Here is a 17,333-nt window from a genome sequence, read left to right on the forward strand (position 1 = left end):
GCTGCCGCATCCCCAGGTCACCTCTCCTGAATTCTGACGGCTGTGGCCTCACGGCCCCTCGGCTCTTTCTGGGTGAGCATTTGCAAGGGATCTCTCGTCCTCCTTGTGTTCACTGTTATGGGCTCTGTGAGAGTCAGTTCTTCTTGATGTTGTGCCTGGGACTGAAAACCTGAAAACCTTGGCCGGTTAAACAGGGAGTGTGGACCTTCCATTTAAATCTACCGTTTTACAGTTTTACAAATAGTCGTTCCAGCTGTGCTCTGATCTTTTGCTCTTGTTTTCTGCCTGTTTGGGAGCTGATCTGAGTATCTGTTATGATTCCATGTTTATCTCCACAATTATAATTCCTTTCACAATTCCAACTGCCTGCTCTGTGCTCCACCATAATTAATATTATAATAGCAAGTCTTACTGTAATATATATTATGCATAAAGATATGTCTTTATAAATATATATGCATGTATTTTCATGTAAATATATGAGGCATATCATTTATCTATCAAGATATTGATCCTCGAATATCACTACCCCACGTCACACATGGTGTGATGGTCACAGTGCTATACTTCAGTCCTTCCCTCCAGTCCTTTGTGAAATTGTTGACATGCCTTTTTGTTTTACATATACACACATGTTACATCACTGTTCTTTGTTCTTCATACAATTATTCTTAGAGAAATTACAAATAAGGAAAATACATATTTCACCATCTCTATCACTCTATTTTCTTGAGTAAAGGCAAGTTTCTCTCTGCTATAATATCATGTCTTCCTGTAATTTCTAGAACTGCTGGTCTCCAGGCAATAAATTCCATTCAGTTTTAGTTCTGGAGGAAAACATTTCACTGTGGTTTTTTATGTTTCTATTCATGCACTACGGCCACACATGGTACTGGGGCTCACTCTGACAGGATCACACAGGCATGGAGTAGGATTTCCTCCAGCCCAGTCCTCCTTATGTTCACTGTTACGGGCTCTGTGAGAGTCAGATCTTCTTGATATTGTGCCTGGGACTGAAAACCTGAAAACCTTGGCCGGTTTTCCTTCTCCCTTCTCCTTTTCCGTCTCCCTACCGTTCTCTCCTCCCGACTTCCCCACCTCTCCTCCACTGGCTTCCCATCTATTTATTGGGCTTATAAGATTAGGTATACATAAAGGCGGGATTCACCATGGTACATTCACACATGCACACAGCCCAATGTGGCCAATTTCCTTCTGCCTCTCCTCCCTTTCCATCTCTCCTCCCTCCCCTCAACCCCTTTCTGCACTCCACTCATCTCCCTTCCATTTTCAAAGTGCCCCTCCCCCTTTTTGTACCCTTATTTTGTTCCAGCTTCTGCACATGAGAGAACATTTGATCCTTGACTTCCTGAGCCTGGCTCACGTAGCTGATGTTCTCCAAATCCATCCTTTACTGGAGAATGCCATCATTTCCTTCTTCACAGCTGAGCAGAACTCCGTTGTGCACACACACCACATTATCTTTATCCGTTCATCAGTTGGTATGCACCTGGGCTGGCCCCATAACGGCTGCCATTAGCATCTTTGCTTGGTTGAGTTCTGGATGGAGAGCTTCTTTTCAGTAGGTGAACACGTCACTTCATTGTCTCCTGGCTTGTGCATGTTCTGACTATGAAACTCCTGTGTCTCTATATACCTAATGTGTCCTTTCTCTTTGTCTGCCTTCAAGATCTATTTCTAATCTTTGAATCACAGATAAGAATATGGCTGGTCTAGTGTTCAGTGTCAAAACATATGTTTTGTTTGTTTTTGCCACATCTCCCTCGTGGGGTTTGCTGAGCGCCTTGGATCTGTAGCTTGACAACATGGATTATATTCCTATCACCTGTTGTCATTATCTCTTCAAATATTTTTTCTGAGTGTTTTTCTCCTTGTCCTCTTGGGACTTCAGTTATGTATGCGTTGAACTTTTGGATCTTATCCCACAATTCTGAGGAAGCATGCTTGTTTTTCTAATATTGCAATTTGACTTTTGCATATTTCTATCTCTGATAAAATTCCCCAACTGTTTGTTCAAAATGTTCTCCTTTCTATTACACCAATCTATGCACTCATCAAAGTTAATTTAAAGTCCTGGTCTTAAATGCCAATATCAGCACCATCCTAGGGTCTAGTTCTGTCCAGTATTCTGTATCTTGACAGTGGTTTATCATTTCTTGTTTGACTCGTGTGTCTTGTACTTTTTATCAAATGCAAGACCTTGAGAATGGGACAATAGAGGACATGATTGCAGGACTCCCCCCAGGGAACAGGCCCACTCTTTCTTCTGTCAGGCATGACATGAAGTACATGAAGTTGAGTTGGCCTATCCAGGAGTTGTCCCAGATTGGGATTTTTGTTATCATAGGTACATTCCCTGCCCCACAGGCTTCAAATCTCTGTAACAATGGCTTTTGCTTAAGGCGAGTTCTGGGGTATCTGACAATCTCTGGGTATCCACGCTCCAGTTGCAGCCATCACCATTCCTGCACAACGGACCATGAACCTATGCCCCTTCCCTGCAGGGCGGTAGACACCTGGCCCAGGTTCAGTCCTGGGTGACTTAATTATCAGCCTGGACTCCGGTTGGGGTGTTTGACTGCTTCACCTTCTTTCAACAAAGCTGAGGGATTTGGAAGAGTTTACACCCTCACCTGCCTCCCTTTACCAGTGTAATCTGAGTTTATTGAGATTACAATTATTATAGCAACCTCTTTCCCACCAAGAAAATTGCTTGGAGTTTTTCACTTATTTCTGTAATCAAATTAACAAATATTTACATATATTCTCAGCAATTAATAGTAATTGCTGATACTACAGATGCTTGAAATGTGAATTCATCATTTTTAGTTCTAGTATTAGATTTACGTCTTAGTTGAGGAATAAATAAAAATAAAAAATAAAAAGAAAGAAAATTTTACTATGAAAAATTTCCCCAAAAGTCTCATGTTTCATAAAAGAATTCTAAACTAATAGTGTTGTCATGATTTGAAAATTGAGAAAACATATGCTCAAGTCAGTTTTTTTTTTTTTAAATCTTACAGGTAATTGCTTGAGAAAATAAGATCAGTGTGGACAAATTCCAAATAATAATATAGACAAAAGTAAACAAAATATAAATGTCACCTAAATGCAGAAACAGAATAAAACAAAGAAAGAAACAGAGAACATAAAAACAGGATATAATAATGGCAGAAAAATTAAAAAGATAGTAAGTCAAACAGCTAAGCTGTATTTTTAACAGGCAAAAACAGCAATTCTGCTTTTACACCCTTTCCTGAGCAGATGGAGGGGTGGTACCGTACGTGTTAGACAACACGGATTCATGATTGAGCATCTGTACAAACATTTTGTGGGGCATGAATTTCTTTACGGACCAACTTGCTTCGTCCTGATCCTCTGAACTTCTCTGCAGGAGCTGATCCCATCCAATTCTGTGGGGTGAGCTGAAGCCATAAGGCCATCAACCCCATTTCCCAGCGGACGCCTGGGCATCTTCAGTACTCTGCTGGTAAATGGATCTGTCGCCTGTCTTCTGGGTTCACACATTTATCTCCTTCCATTATCATCTCATGTTCACAACCACAGCTATTTATGCTCATGAATGCTTCTGTACCGTGTTCTCTCACTAACGTCACAATTAATCCTTCTCTGTGAATATTCTAATTGCTAGTTTCCAGAAGTTTCTTTGCATTCTTTTCCAATTGCTTCAAATCATCTTTTCAGATGGGCAGCTCCCACTTAATTACTGATTTTTACTGATCAGTCATCTTTTACTGCTTTTCTATGGTCTTTTATTTGTTCATTTCCTTTTGCCTGTTAAGGCAAATAAAAGTAGATTTATACTAACTTTCCTCGGTCCTGTTCAAACCTGCCTTCCTCTCCTCGTGGAGTGCATGCCCTGTGCCTGGCTGAGCCCTCTCACTCGCCCTCCTCGGCTGCCACCTTCTCCCTGCCTCTCTCGACTCATCTTTGAACCAAGTGAGCCCTTGGGTCTTCAGCTGATGCACAGTGTCCCCCAGGCAACTTTCCCAGGAGTCCCCGGTTTCCAGCGGGACTCTGGCTCTGACATCTCACTGGACAAAGTGGAGGGGGGGTCTCCTCCCCGCCCCACACTCTCCACCTAAGTAGCTCTATTTCTGAAGAACTCAGGGCTCTGAAGTTCTCGTTTCTGGGAGTGGACTACAGAGCCCCTGGGAGTGCCGCTGCCACCCTGGGCTCTGCTGCGCCTGTGAGTCACCCTGTGTCCACATGTGCTCAGGGAGCAGGAGGGACAGAAGCCGGTGGCAAGTGAAGCTCTCCAGGAGGAGGCACTGCCCTGAGAGGCTGCCTCCCTCCCGCCTGGCTGTGTCTGAGGCAGCCATAATACAGGCGATTTCTTAAAAGCCACTAAATTGTCATTGCAGACCTTTGTTCCTAACGTAGCTGAGACTGTGCATTTTTGCATCTTTGGATTCACTTGTCAGTGACAAGGCTCCCTCTTCTCCATACTTCCTGGGAGGGCTGTGGGTCCTCAGCAGGAAGGTGACATGAGAATCCCTTGACAGCCCCAGAGGAGCTGGGGAGCATCTCCCTGAAGAGACCCAGGCTCAGCCCCCCTGGCTCCACCTCTCCGCCCTGTACCACCCCGGCTGCGGGGTCCACCTGGTGGCTCCTCTCTCACATCTTTGTGACTGAACATTGCACTCCCTTGGCTTGGCATTCCACCGACCCTTCCTCCTCAGGGGCCTTAGCCCAGGAGCCCTTCTCTGAGAACGCCCTCCTCCAAACACCTGCAGGCCTGGGCTGGCACCAAGGTCTGCTACCTACTGCTGAGCTCTTCAGCAGAGCAGGGATCGACCTGAAGGTGACCCCCAGATCCAACCCCCGGTGACGGCACCAGGAAGAGGACCTCAGGACTGGAGGTCTAGGAGCATGGTCCATGATGGGACTCATGTCTTTATACAAGGAGCCCCAGAGAGCCCCTTGTCCCCTCTGCCAAACCAGGACACAGAGAAGGCAGCCACTGTAGGCCAGGCAAGACAACCCTCCTGCCTCAGCCACATGGAGCCCCATCAGGACATCCAGACTCCAGAACTGTGAGAAGTAACTGTCGTCTAAGCAACCCAGGCTACTCTGTCCTCCACATCACGGCAGCACGAGCTGAGCAGGGGAGGAGCCTTGACAGTCCAGCTGCCCACACCATGACCACTAAGAAGATGCCAGAAGACAGTGGGCTGGGTGAACACAGAGAAAATGACCGCTAGTCACTACTCAGCTCTCCCCAGTGGTCAGCGGGCCCTCCTAGATCTGAGCATAAGGCAGATGATCATCACTGTCATCATGGATGAGCCAGTATGCATGCAAAGTGAAGTCCTTTGTACTAGTTATCAAATCTCAGATGGCTCTCCAAGGTCATTCAAGCCACACACACGTTCTCTGGCACCTATGTCAGGCAGTTACTCCTTACTCAACATCACCAGGGGGCACATTGGTAATCTGAGCCCCAGAGATCACTCAACATGTCTGCCCAAGACCACCTCCAACTCCAGTCATGCGTGCCTACTCAGACACAAGTGGCCAGGGGTACACTGCTGAGTCCGTGGTCTAAACTGCCTCAATCCCTGAAATTGTGTTAAAGCGCTTACAAAACAACCATTACACAGAAACTACTGTCGACCGAGAAAAGATCTTACCCACGAGGCCTGTTTAAGATGAAGGCTCTTGACTCACTTCCCCAGTTCTTGGGAATTTTCAATATGCTTCTTAATTTAAAGGGGATCGATAAAATACATCTGATTCTACAGCCCCTTATTTCTGAACATAAAAATGTATAACAAAGCCAGGCCCAGTGGCCCACACCTATCATCCAGGTGGCTCAGGCAGCCGAGGAAGGAGGATCGCAAGTCCAACCAGCCTCAGCGACTTAAGGAGGCCCTAAGCAACCTAGCAAGACCCTGTCTCAAAATAAAAAATAAAAAGAGCTGGGGATGTGGCTCAGTGGCTAAGTGCCCCAGGTTCAATCCCTAGTACCAAAAAAAAAAAAAAAAAGTATATAACAAAATTGAAGAATGTAATATATCAATTATAAAATATATTTATATCTTGGGGCTGAGGTTGTGGCTCAGTGGTAGAGCACTCACCTAGCACATGCGAGGCACTGGGTTCAAGCCTCAGCACTATGTAAAAATAAATTAAAAAAATAAAGGTACTGTGTCCAACTACAACTAAAAAAAAATTTTAAATATATTTATATTTTATTTATATTGCATTTACATTTAAATGTATATATTTATAAATTTACACAGTTATATAATAATTTGTTTATAAATTTGTTTATAAAATAAAGAAATTTATCAATTTACAATAGGATATAGAAATTTAATAGGATTTTAATGATAAAATGTCTGAAAATTTACATGTAAATGTTTTAATAGAGGTGTAATGTCTATCGATGGTAAAATTGGAATGATGTACTTTGAGTTTTTAACTGGCTTAGAGTTTAACCTACCTTCCAGCTTTATTTGGTTCCCATACAAGCTCTTTGTCAAGCAGTTAATGGCACACAAACAACCCCTTAAAAATGTCCTTTGGATGAAGGGACATTTAACACATGCTTTTGAAAGGCAAATAACTTCTAAGAATTCAGAAATTTATCAAAAAATGAAAATTGTGAAGGAATTCTGAAATATTCAACTCAAAACAAATGCTTTGGACAGGTGCATTCCTTCCCATAGGGTAAGGAGAGCTGTAAGTGGGGTGTTCAGTTGTTGCTCGTAAGTCTAACGCAGAGCAAGAAACCGCAGCGGGGGAAAGCGTGGGTTTGAGAAACGGTGAATGAGGTTGGTATGCGAGGTTATTCCAATACCGATCGTGTTTGTAAGCAATATCTTGGGGGGTATCAGGGATTGAACTCGACCACTCAACCACTCGACCATGGAGATAGATGCCAGCCCTATTTTGTATTTGATTCAGAGACAGGGTCTCACTGAGTTGCTTAACGCCTGGCTTTTACTGAGGCTGGCTTTGAACTCTGGATCCTCCTGCCTCAGTCTCTGAAGCTGCTGGGATTATAGGGGTGCACCACTGCACCCAGTAGTAAGAAATATTTTGTATTCCTTAAAGTAGATTAATTAAAATGTAAAATTAATGAATACTATTTGAATCAAGTATTACATATTTGCTACATAATAGTAAGCATCAAAGTCCACACGACAGAAAATCAGTGGGAAGCTACCATAGGCTGCTCCTACCAGATGGATGGCCAGCACATTCACAGACTCAGTCCCTGGGGAGAGGGGCAAGCACATGGGAAAGCATCTATGTGACCTTCAGTGATGGGTACCGGTGCAGAAGTCCACTCAGGATGGAGCAGGGAACTCATCTTACCTGCTCCATTTTTTAAACTAAGCTGGCTGGTTGTTTTGGTGACAGTTCTTGCCAATGCATTAGGAAATTAAAATATTATTCTTCATATGCTAGAAAAGTGATTGACAGTCAACACACCCTCGTATCACACATGCCATTGAGTCATTCTTCATCTCCATCAAATTAAACAGGAAACACGATCATCTTAGTGTAAAGGGCTCCAAAGTGTTTGATGCTCAGTCAGGCTTTGATTAATCAGCAAAGCTCAATCACAAGGAGCAAGGCAAGGTTCAGCCAGGAATCCTCAAGTCCTGCGAGAAGCTCAGAGTTGCATTGTTCTTCCTGACTCACTGCTAAACAAGATTCATCGCAAATTGGAACGAATTTGTAGGCAAACAGAGCAGAAAATAAATATATCTCCCACACCAGCACTGCATTATCCACAGGAACATCTCCTTATTACTAAATTTCAGAGACACATATTGAGATAAGCTTGGTAGGTAGGAAATTACAGGAAGATAATGTAATTCTGAAGTCATAAAATATTCCACAATGGAAGGGGCTGCAAGGCAATTCTGGCAGAAGTCCACTCAGGATGGAGCAGGGAACTCCAAAGCAAATGGCAGCATTTGCTTTTATAATATGATCATATGTTAAGGTGATTTTAAAAATCAATTTAAAAATTCATAAGATGATTTTATTCTCCTGTTATGATACGGGTTTATTATACAATCCTTCATCCAGGGATTGTTTCATGGAGCCTGTTTCAGGACAAATGTTCTTTCAGGTCACTAGACTCCAAAGATAGAACAAAATTCATCTTCCCAACAGGGCATTTATAGCCTATCACCCCCATCACCCCAATGTGAAGGCAAAACTTACAGAGAACACGCCCGAGCCCTCAGACAGCAAGCACCCGTGCACACCCTCAGCCCAGAAGACAACACTTTCCAATGTGTGGGATGATCAATTAGTGCCCCTATTAAGAGCTCTCAACAGACAACATGGTCCAATTTTAAAAACAGAGCACCACAAATACCATTCTGTGCAAATCCCTCCATCGTCTCTTCATCTTAAAAATAACTCTACATTCTTAAAAAAAAAAATTGGGTGAGCTCCCCAAGATCCAATCAATTTTTTAAATTTTATTTATTTATTCCCACCATCTTACCTGCCCCCATACACCCTCCCCTTCCCTTTGCCCAATCAAAGTTCCTGGCATTTTCAAGACTCAATCAATTTTAAAAAACATACACACACCATGAATGAAGTATGAGAGGATTTACTAAGAGACGTGTGTCACTAAAATGACAAATATAGTTTCCATACCAACTCATGACTGAAACAAACAGAAACCGCATTGCCACTGTTATTTGGGCACTGACCTGGCATTGGCTGAGGCCCTAGCACCACAGCAGGACGAGGCCTGGAGGCAGCAATGGGCCTGGACAGAGTCAGAGCCACTTGATCCAGCACAGGAGGCTTCTCGAGCAGGTGGAGCAGTCCTGAGTCCCCAGGGTGTATCCACGTGGAGTCCAGAGCAAAGGAGTTATTCACAAAAATCTGCCCAGAAACAATGCAAACAGAACACTGAGCATGAGGCATGTGAGAAGGGCCACACATTCATGTTGTCTCATGTTGGTCAGTACTGGGCGTTCTGATTGGACACTCTATAAATCACCATTCTAAAAATTAAAGGGCAGGACTCAGATGCCTGAAGTGTCCTGGGCTAGTCCTTGCATGCTGACCTGGTCCATTCAACCCAGCAGCTAGTTTGCAGGTGGAAAAATCACCCCAATGAGATTACTAATTGGTGGTGTAGAACAAGTCAATGCATCACTTTGTCAGTATTCAGGTCAGCAAAACATACTGGGTGAATTTGAATGTGAAAGCTAAAACAAGCCATCAGAAAGATGAAAACTTAAAGCTGTAATAACAAGAAAAACTCCCTCTTACGATTTAAACTTGCATCATATAATGCCTAATGCTAGATTTCATTCAATGGTTATAGATTTTAAAAATGAAAAAAATTTTTAAATTAGATTTTAAAAATCATTATTCAGACAATTAAAACATCTTACATTTTTGGTGTGGAATCCAAATACTTCAAGCTACAGTAAAACACCCATCCCCCCTGCACTGATGTTTTTTGAACAGGTCAATCTAATTCTGAAATGATTTCTCTCTATTCCTCCGTGGTCCATCATTGCAATTAGAAAATACAAGGTGTTTCCTTTGCTACACCAACACGCAACAACTCATCAACTAAAAGCCCATCTGACCAGGCAGACCCCTTGCATTTTTACCTTACAGTTAGGCATTCTTTTATCTGTCCAACTTCTCCCAACACGAGGTGGCAGAGCAGAAGGGCAGACGTGTGGGAAAATGGGCACCAACTCCACCGTGGAAGAGGGGGACAGTCCTGTCGGTGGAGAATGGCCACTGATCAGCCACTGTAAAAACAGCAAAAGACAAGGGACCACTCATTAGCCCACACTGGCCAACTCTACTTGTACCAAAAGTTGTTAGAATAATTGCTTTAAAAAAGAAATTTTCAAATGTACATAATGTGAGTATAAGAAAAATCCCCTCTTTCCTCAGCCTAGAAAAATTGTAGATGTTTACAAATCAAATAGAAACCTATACAAGTTTTCATATCTGAAGCATCACAGGGCATTGCCAACATTGCACTCTTCAATACTGAAAGGGAACTTCTAAGTAGGAAACCAGGGGGACACAGTAAGAAACGTGCCCGCCCTGAGATAGGGAAGAGTCACAGGGAAAGGCAGAGCTGCTGGCTGTTCCTCTGGGGTCCCTGAATTAGTCTCAGAAGCAAGCACAGAGGTATGTTATGACATTCCTCTCTGTGCATGTCATGTTAATTATATCTACCATTTATAAAACACTTAGCAAATATTTTCAAAATGAAAATAGCTAAGGAGTTAAGATTCAAAGTTTCCCAAGATTTGTCAATAAAAATAGGTCCTACAGCAAAGAAAATGTAAGCATCATATAACTGAAGAACACAGTGCACAGAACAAAACAGCAAACACTGACAGAGCAGACAGGAGAGGAGACTGTCTCCCTGAGCAAACTAGTGGAGTCCTCCTCAGGGGATTCAGAGAGATCCACTGCTCAATGATGGAGAATGGTTCAATATCTATTGTTGTAAAATCATAATGCATTTTAATTTTCCTGATATTTGAATATATCCCTGTCATTCCAAATACTGTTATTTGACAGAATATGGATAGCACAAAATATTTAAAAGACAAACACTTAAGTTTTTCTGGATTTTTCTTTTTAAATTTATAAAAGGAAAAAAAATGCAGTTTTCTATATGGAAAAACTGTAGTTCCTTGACATTATGTACCTCTAGTGGTGATATTAGGATACAACAACCCTCCGAAATATGGCAAAAGCTACCAGCATTTATCCAATAAAACCCAGCATGAACCGCATCACACATCAAATACATACCCAGTACCACATATGTGATGTGTCAGTTAGCATTAAAGACCATTTAGGAGGAGTTTAACCACAGCTTTTAGGAAAGCTCACAAGATACTATTGAAGACAAATTAATTAGAAGGTGCATTCTAAGGTAACTCTCATTTGAATATGCTAATGAGGTCGATTTTGGAATAAAACACACGTTATTCCCTGATTTAAATGCGTCTGCATAGTTAGATGGCAAACAACGGACCTTGCCAAAACCTGCCCGCCTTGGTCTGTTGTAACATTAATCAAAGGCACAGTCACTTTTTCTTTTTGATTCCAAGCTTTAAACGCCCAACTCTCCAGAAGTGAAATATGGCATTAGCGAATCTGTGGACTCGGCCTAGGGCAGGTGGGGAAACCACCCTGGGCTCGCGGCGCCCCAGCCGGCTTCCCCTGCTGGCTTCCCCTGGTCCCAATTCTCTCCAGCGCTGCCCTGGTCTATGTGAAAGGGGGAACCAGACCAGAATCAGAATCAGCTATTGATCCTCAGCCTGCCTTTCAAGTCTGGCAGAGACTGTAAAAGTACCAACTTCGAGGCGGCGTCAGCCCCGGCGCTGGCTGCCTCGCTGGGCTCCGACGGCGGCTTTCAGCACCGCGCGCTGGACAGCGACCCGGGCCCGGGCGAAAGTTGTGGCCGGACGGACTCTGGCCTGGGGTGTGGGTCTAAACCGCTCCGCCCAGAGACCCGGGAGAAAGAAGGGAAACTGCCCCGAGGCAGAACGGGACGTCGAGCTGGAACTTTGTGGCCATGCCTGGCTGCCAGGCTGCGTCCCGAGGGTCGGGGAGGCGAAGACCCCTGGGAGGAGGAGCGCGAGTCGGGGCCACAGCGCCCTGCCCGGGAGGGCCGCGCCCGGGGGCGGGAGGGAGCGGCGCCGCGGAGCGAGCGGGCTGGGTCGTTACCTGGCGTGGAGCAGGGGATNNNNTGCAGCCGCTGGTGGCCTCTGGCTCTCGCGGACGGTGCGTACCACCGGAGAGGCGCGCACGACTGGGCACCAGCTCCGGGCTCCAGGCTCCCGACGCTGCATGCAATGGCGAACCGAGGCTGAGGTGGTGGCGCCGGAGCCGGCACGTCCCACCGCCCGGGCGGAGCTAGGGGCACCGGCTCTCTCTAGCAGGTTTCATTCTAGTCTAGGGTGCACAGCCCTAGGAGATACTGGACTGCTGGTCCGGACGCCAGGTGGACACCCGGACACTATTGGGCACAGGTAGATCTCTTTCTGGGACAAATCTGCCAAACATTTTCCCAAGCCCCCATCAGCCTCTTGTAACTCAGAGATTGAGCTCTCAGCACCAGGTCTAAAATCTAGCATCCAGATGTCTGCTGCCCTCAGGGCTCTCCTCTGCCTTGGCGGCCCCCCTACTCCTTTCTCCCACCCCCGCCAGGGTGCAACATGTCAGGCAGGTGGCCTCAGGGCCTTTGCACAAGACCCTCCCCATGCCAGGAGGAATCACCCTCTGTGAACTCCTGCTGAATTCCCCCAGTCATAGGACTGTGCTCCTCCAATATTGGCCACAGGCGACCGCTGTCTCTGCACCCCCGACTGTCTGGAATCAAGAACAGACCCTTCCTCCAAGTATCTTCGCTCCACCCAGAGCTCACACAGCCTGGGGCGCCTGCTAAAGGGAGCCTAGCTGAGCTCTGGTCACACGCAGTCACCGCCAGGAGGCGCCCATCCCAGCCGCTGGGCTGTCCTTGCTCCTGCTGCAGATTGCTGTCCCTTGGATGCCCAGTCTCCCCTTCCTGATCCTCCAGCACAAGGCGGCAGCGTGGACAATTCTTGCTGAGAGCAGGGCAGAGACTTCCTTGTGCAAATGAACTTCGGAAATCCCTGTACCAGAGAAGTCCAGGGCGCGGAAGCAGCACTATCTGGGAGCCCCTGAAAGGCCTTCTAGGGGCATCAAGCAGAAGGCGGCTTCAGGATCTATGCTTTCCGATTCAGCATGAAAAGCCAGCCGACAGGTGGGAGGACACGCCCCCACCCGCGCACCCCAGACCTGCGGGAGTCTCCGTGTAGTGTTCTTACTCTTCCAGCCCCTGGCAGCCCCTTCTGATTAAGCCAAAGCACCCAAGTGCTTCCTCACTCCCTTGATCTGCTTAATTTCCTCCTGGCCTGGCATGATTTCTTTTGGATCTGGGCATATGCTAATTTACATAGCTGGCATCTCCATATTTTCCTCCATGTGAACATTTTTCAATTAGCAAGTTTATATCTCTCTTTGATGCAAAAGTACTGGCAAGATTTTTTTCCCTCACCTAAAATCAGAAAGCTCTGCAGATTAGAAGGCTGGTACTATTGGCTTAAGCCTTAATTCATGTGCATATATTTGTGTGCACACATGTGATGTCGCGTGACAATCTTGGTCCTGAGTCTCACAGCCACACTAAGGTATCATCATGTTTGAGTAGGAGTTATTTGTCCCTTTTTGTTTTAGACGCTGGGAACAGAAGACCCTGGTGTCAATGTCCAGCTTGCTTGCAGCTCTCAGCAAAAGCAAAGCATTCTGTGTATGGCCCCAGGCCAGGAGAGGGCAAGCCATGATCTGTGGGTGCTTCCCTGTCTCCTTCAAGGGGAGTCTTGCTTCACTGCTGCCCCGCACCGCCCTTGGTAATAGGCAGCTTGGCAAAAGATGTGTCCCAAGCCCTGATGTCTTGGGCCACTCTTAACTTTGCACAAAAGCTGGAAACCCAGGTATTTGTGCTTTCAAAGAGCCTCAAAGTAGCCCACAAGCTTTTGCTGTCTCCTACTAGAGGCCAGCTGTGTCCCTGTATCATAGTGCTGTGAGCCCCCTTCTGTACCATGCTCCATACTAAATTCCAGATGACACAGAGCAACGTCCACTGTTTACTTGCTGTGAGGGGATTCAGGAAAGGACTTGTTCTCTATTCCCGGTTTTTGTCTCAGTGGGATTCACTGCAGGACATTCCTTATGCCCCACAGAACCCAGGACCAGCAGCACCCCTTGGGTAGAGGTGCCTTCCTCAGAGACATCCTCATTTGATGATTGTTTAGGAATGATCTCGGTGATCCAGTCCTGCGAAGGTCACTGTGCATCACGAGGGTGGCTTGAAAGACAAAGGCAGAGAAGCTGCAAAGGTGGCACAAGTGGGTGTCACCATCTCCCCACAAAGCAAGGAGCCCCGTCCTCCCCACCCACCAGAAACCAGGAGTCCACCTCTGGGCTGAGGCTGCCTTCCTGGAGATGTGTGCTGCCAGTGGACATCTTATAGGTCAGTGTCCCCAGGGCACCTGCCTAGGCAGGATGAGGAGGGCTGATACCCCATAAATAGGCCCTTTCCCACCCTGTGAAAGTCAGTGAGAAATTTGCTTTATAAAGGGTTTTATATACAATTTAGTGTCAAGCTATCCTAACCGGTAAAAAACAACCTGAAGTCTGTCCTTAGGTTTAGGAAAAACCAGCAGAAATTTTCAGCTAAGGTGAGACAGAATATCGCCTAAGCAGACGATCCGCAGCAGGAGGGAACATGTGAATTATCTACACCTGCTAATGAGCTCTGAATTGTGTATTACCTTTCAGGAAGAAATAACGGGGGATGTTAGGGAGAGATCAGTGGGATAAGATTTTGTAGCCTGGAGAAGGTAGTTTTAAAATTTTATTTTCTTTTGTTTTTCAAAGTAAAATCGAAAGAATCTTAAAAAAAAGAGAAAGATGAAACACTTCCGCCCCAGCCTGCAGAGTTAAAACAAGCACCAGGGCAGGAGGAGGAGGGCTAGGACCTGAGGCCTCCCAGCTGCCCCCTGCCTGGCCCACCCACACGCCAGGACATCTTTCCAAAGCAAGCTGGGATCTGACCAGTCCCTCCCCACAGGACCCACCACTAACCAGGAGGAGGCCCTGGGTGAAAGCCACGGGAGAAGCTGAGTGTGCCCTACCAGGGACTGGCTGACCTGGGAGGGGACTGAAGGTTGACACCTGAGCTGGGGTACACGGAGGGGAGGTGTGGAGAGAGGTCCAAACAGGTCCCATGAGGCGTGAGGCTGGGCCTGTACCAACCAGCATGCCCCCGAGAGGAGGAAGCAAGCCACGCTGACTTTGAAGGCTCCCGGACGCCTGGGAAGATCTGGGTCACTGGCTGGAACTCCAGTCAAGAGTTGAGGAGAGAGGTCTTGGATGGAGCTGGAATTAAGAGTGACAGCTGTCCATAGTCATTGAGATCACAGATGTGGATCAACTGCCCAAGGCAAGAGGAGGGGCTGTTCGCAGAGTCTGGCAGCGGGGGATGAGGCGCCCTAGCCCACAGGGCAAGAGGAGATGCACCAGGCCCTTGGGCTACCACGCACCCCATTACTTGTTTCATAAGGGGCATTATTATTATTATTATTATTATAAATATTTACTACGGAATATCGGGAAAATATAGAAAAGCACTCAGGGAAAAGTAATGGAAACTTTTGGTGGGCTTCTCTCCACAATAATTTTTTCTACATATGAGGTAGAAATGAATGTATACCCACACACACACATATCCATATATACGGTGTGTGTATCCATATGGTATCTTGTAATATTACATTTTATATTAAACTGCACCGTTTAGTAAATAGCTTTCCTTCGGCAGGTACCACACCTAACTGCCCATCTCATTTTCCCTCGGAGGTTTAGCACGAGCACCTCCCAGCTGTCAACAGCGAGCATCTATGGCACTGAGGAAGGAGGAGGCAGGTGAGTGTGCCCTACAGGGGACTGATTTACTTCCCTTGGTCAGTCTTTTGCCTGTGGCCACCCCTGGCCCATCTGACCATTCTGGTTGGATAAGACTGCTCCCCAGACAGACCCTAGCGCTGGCCAGGGTCCCAGACCCCTGCCTGCTTCTTTATGCTGCCACCCAAGTCTCATGACATTTTGAACACATTGCTTTCGCCTCCTTTGACAGTCCTCAAAGGGGCCCCAGAACTACTTCTGCTCCTGTTGAACAGAGAGACCCTGAATTTCCTTGTGCTGAAAATACCCCTTCCCTGGCCGGGCACCACTGACATGATCCCCGGCTAGCATAGCCCAGCTAAACTGCATTCATTTCTCACCTGGCTGTAAACTTGATGCTTCTGAAGGAAGGGCAGAGAAGTAATCCAGCTTCTTTTCCCCAGATTGAACATAGAACCCAACTTTCCTTTTCCCATCCTTTTCCTGTTCTTGTGCAAGACAGCAACTGGATCCAGGCAGGCTCCTTGGGTCTGCTGCCAGTAAACTCTGTGCTCAGAAACTCAATCACAGAACACCACCACTCCTGTGGGGCCTCATGCCTACAATGTCTCCTCTCCCCTGGACATCAACTGCCACGGTCCTCAGAAAGCCCCCTTGGGAGCCTCACCCAGAATCTCCAGTTCTTGAAAAAGTAGGTCACCAGCCTGCTCTGGGGGTGGCCTCACGCCCCCCCACACCTGCTTGGCAGGTGCAGCCCCACTGGGAGAAAGCGTCATCTCCAATGTAACTTAGGGAGATTGAAGTAGCATTCTGGATGCCTCTGGTACTCCGAATCAATAAATCCAATGTTAAGACTTTAGTTCTAACTACATTAAAATATTTTAAGTATAAAAAAATTACTTACAAGTTCTGGTTATAGAAATGATGAAATTTCCCTCTGATGGAATACTATTCTGCTGTTCAAGTGTTATTACAGAATAACATTAATTGAGCTTTAAATAATTATATACTGTATTTTTAAGTTTTAAAACTGACCAAAAATAAAATAAAATAAAGACAAAAAACCACTAATATGGGTCCGAGCACAGGGTGGGCTCAAAGTAGACTCCAGCCGCTCTTCCTATCTGGGCTGCCTCTCTGCATCTTGCTCGCTTCCTGCACATTCTGAACGTGGGTTTCTTCACCCTTTTGGTGCATCTGGGCAGAGCAGGCACCTTCTGGAGGGTTCCATTTGGACGTCCAGCAGTTCCCTGGCTGCGCAGAGCACCTGTGGGAGGCCCCAGTCCCGCGTGGGGATGCTCCCTGCCCTCCCCTGGCCCCCTCTCCTCTGTGACTGGGCGATGGAAGGCAGAGAAGAGAAACTACGCAAGCCCAAGGGCGTGGGACCCCGCATGGGACCCACACTGGCTGGAGCTGGGGTTGGTTTGGAACCCGGGGCTCCAGAGCTGCAGCTCTAAGGGGTGCGTGTGAACCACCTCTGTGCCCAGGTTCCCCGTGGAGGGAGCCCACCCTGCCTGAGTGCCCACCAGGAGCCACGGGCCGGCCTTGCCGTGGAGCAGCCTGGACTGGAGGAGCCCAGGAGCAGCTTGTCCCAGGCTGCCTTCCCTCTCAGGCTCTCTTATCTTGAAACCTGTCTTACTTTGAAACTCCTGCGAGCCCAGGCGTCCTCTTCCGGGCAGCGCCAGCCACCTGGCCCCCTGCGGGCCTTCCCCTGTCTAGGCAGGCCCACCCGGCAGTCCCTGCCTGCTAGGAGAGCTGCCCTTCCCCAGGGGCAGGGGGAGCGGAGCAGGAGGAAGAAGGGTCTGGCGTTCTGTATGACAGGT

General features: G+C 46.7%; 1 protein-coding gene across 1 annotated transcript in view; it reads right to left on the reverse strand.

Annotated features, from left to right (window-relative positions):
- Tcerg1l (transcription elongation regulator 1 like) overlaps nt 1–16,286 on the reverse strand; it is a 173,623-nt gene extending 157,337 nt beyond the window's left edge. The window contains exons 1-4 of the mRNA XM_015498452.2: nt 16,178–16,286; nt 11,749–11,867; nt 9,654–9,800; nt 8,733–8,910 (exon numbers count right to left, since the gene is read on the reverse strand). Of these exons, the coding sequence (XP_015353938.1) occupies nt 8,733–8,910; nt 9,654–9,800; nt 11,749–11,867; nt 16,178–16,286 (553 nt within the window). The remainder of the gene's footprint in view (nt 1–8,732; nt 8,911–9,653; nt 9,801–11,748; nt 11,868–16,177) is intronic.
- Between the last annotated feature and the right edge of the window lie 1,047 nt (nt 16,287–17,333).

The sequence above is a fragment of the Marmota marmota genome, unplaced genomic scaffold (genome assembly GCF_001458135.2).
Source record: "Marmota marmota marmota unplaced genomic scaffold, marMar, whole genome shotgun sequence".
Lineage (NCBI taxonomy): Eukaryota > Metazoa > Chordata > Mammalia > Rodentia > Sciuridae > Marmota > Marmota marmota.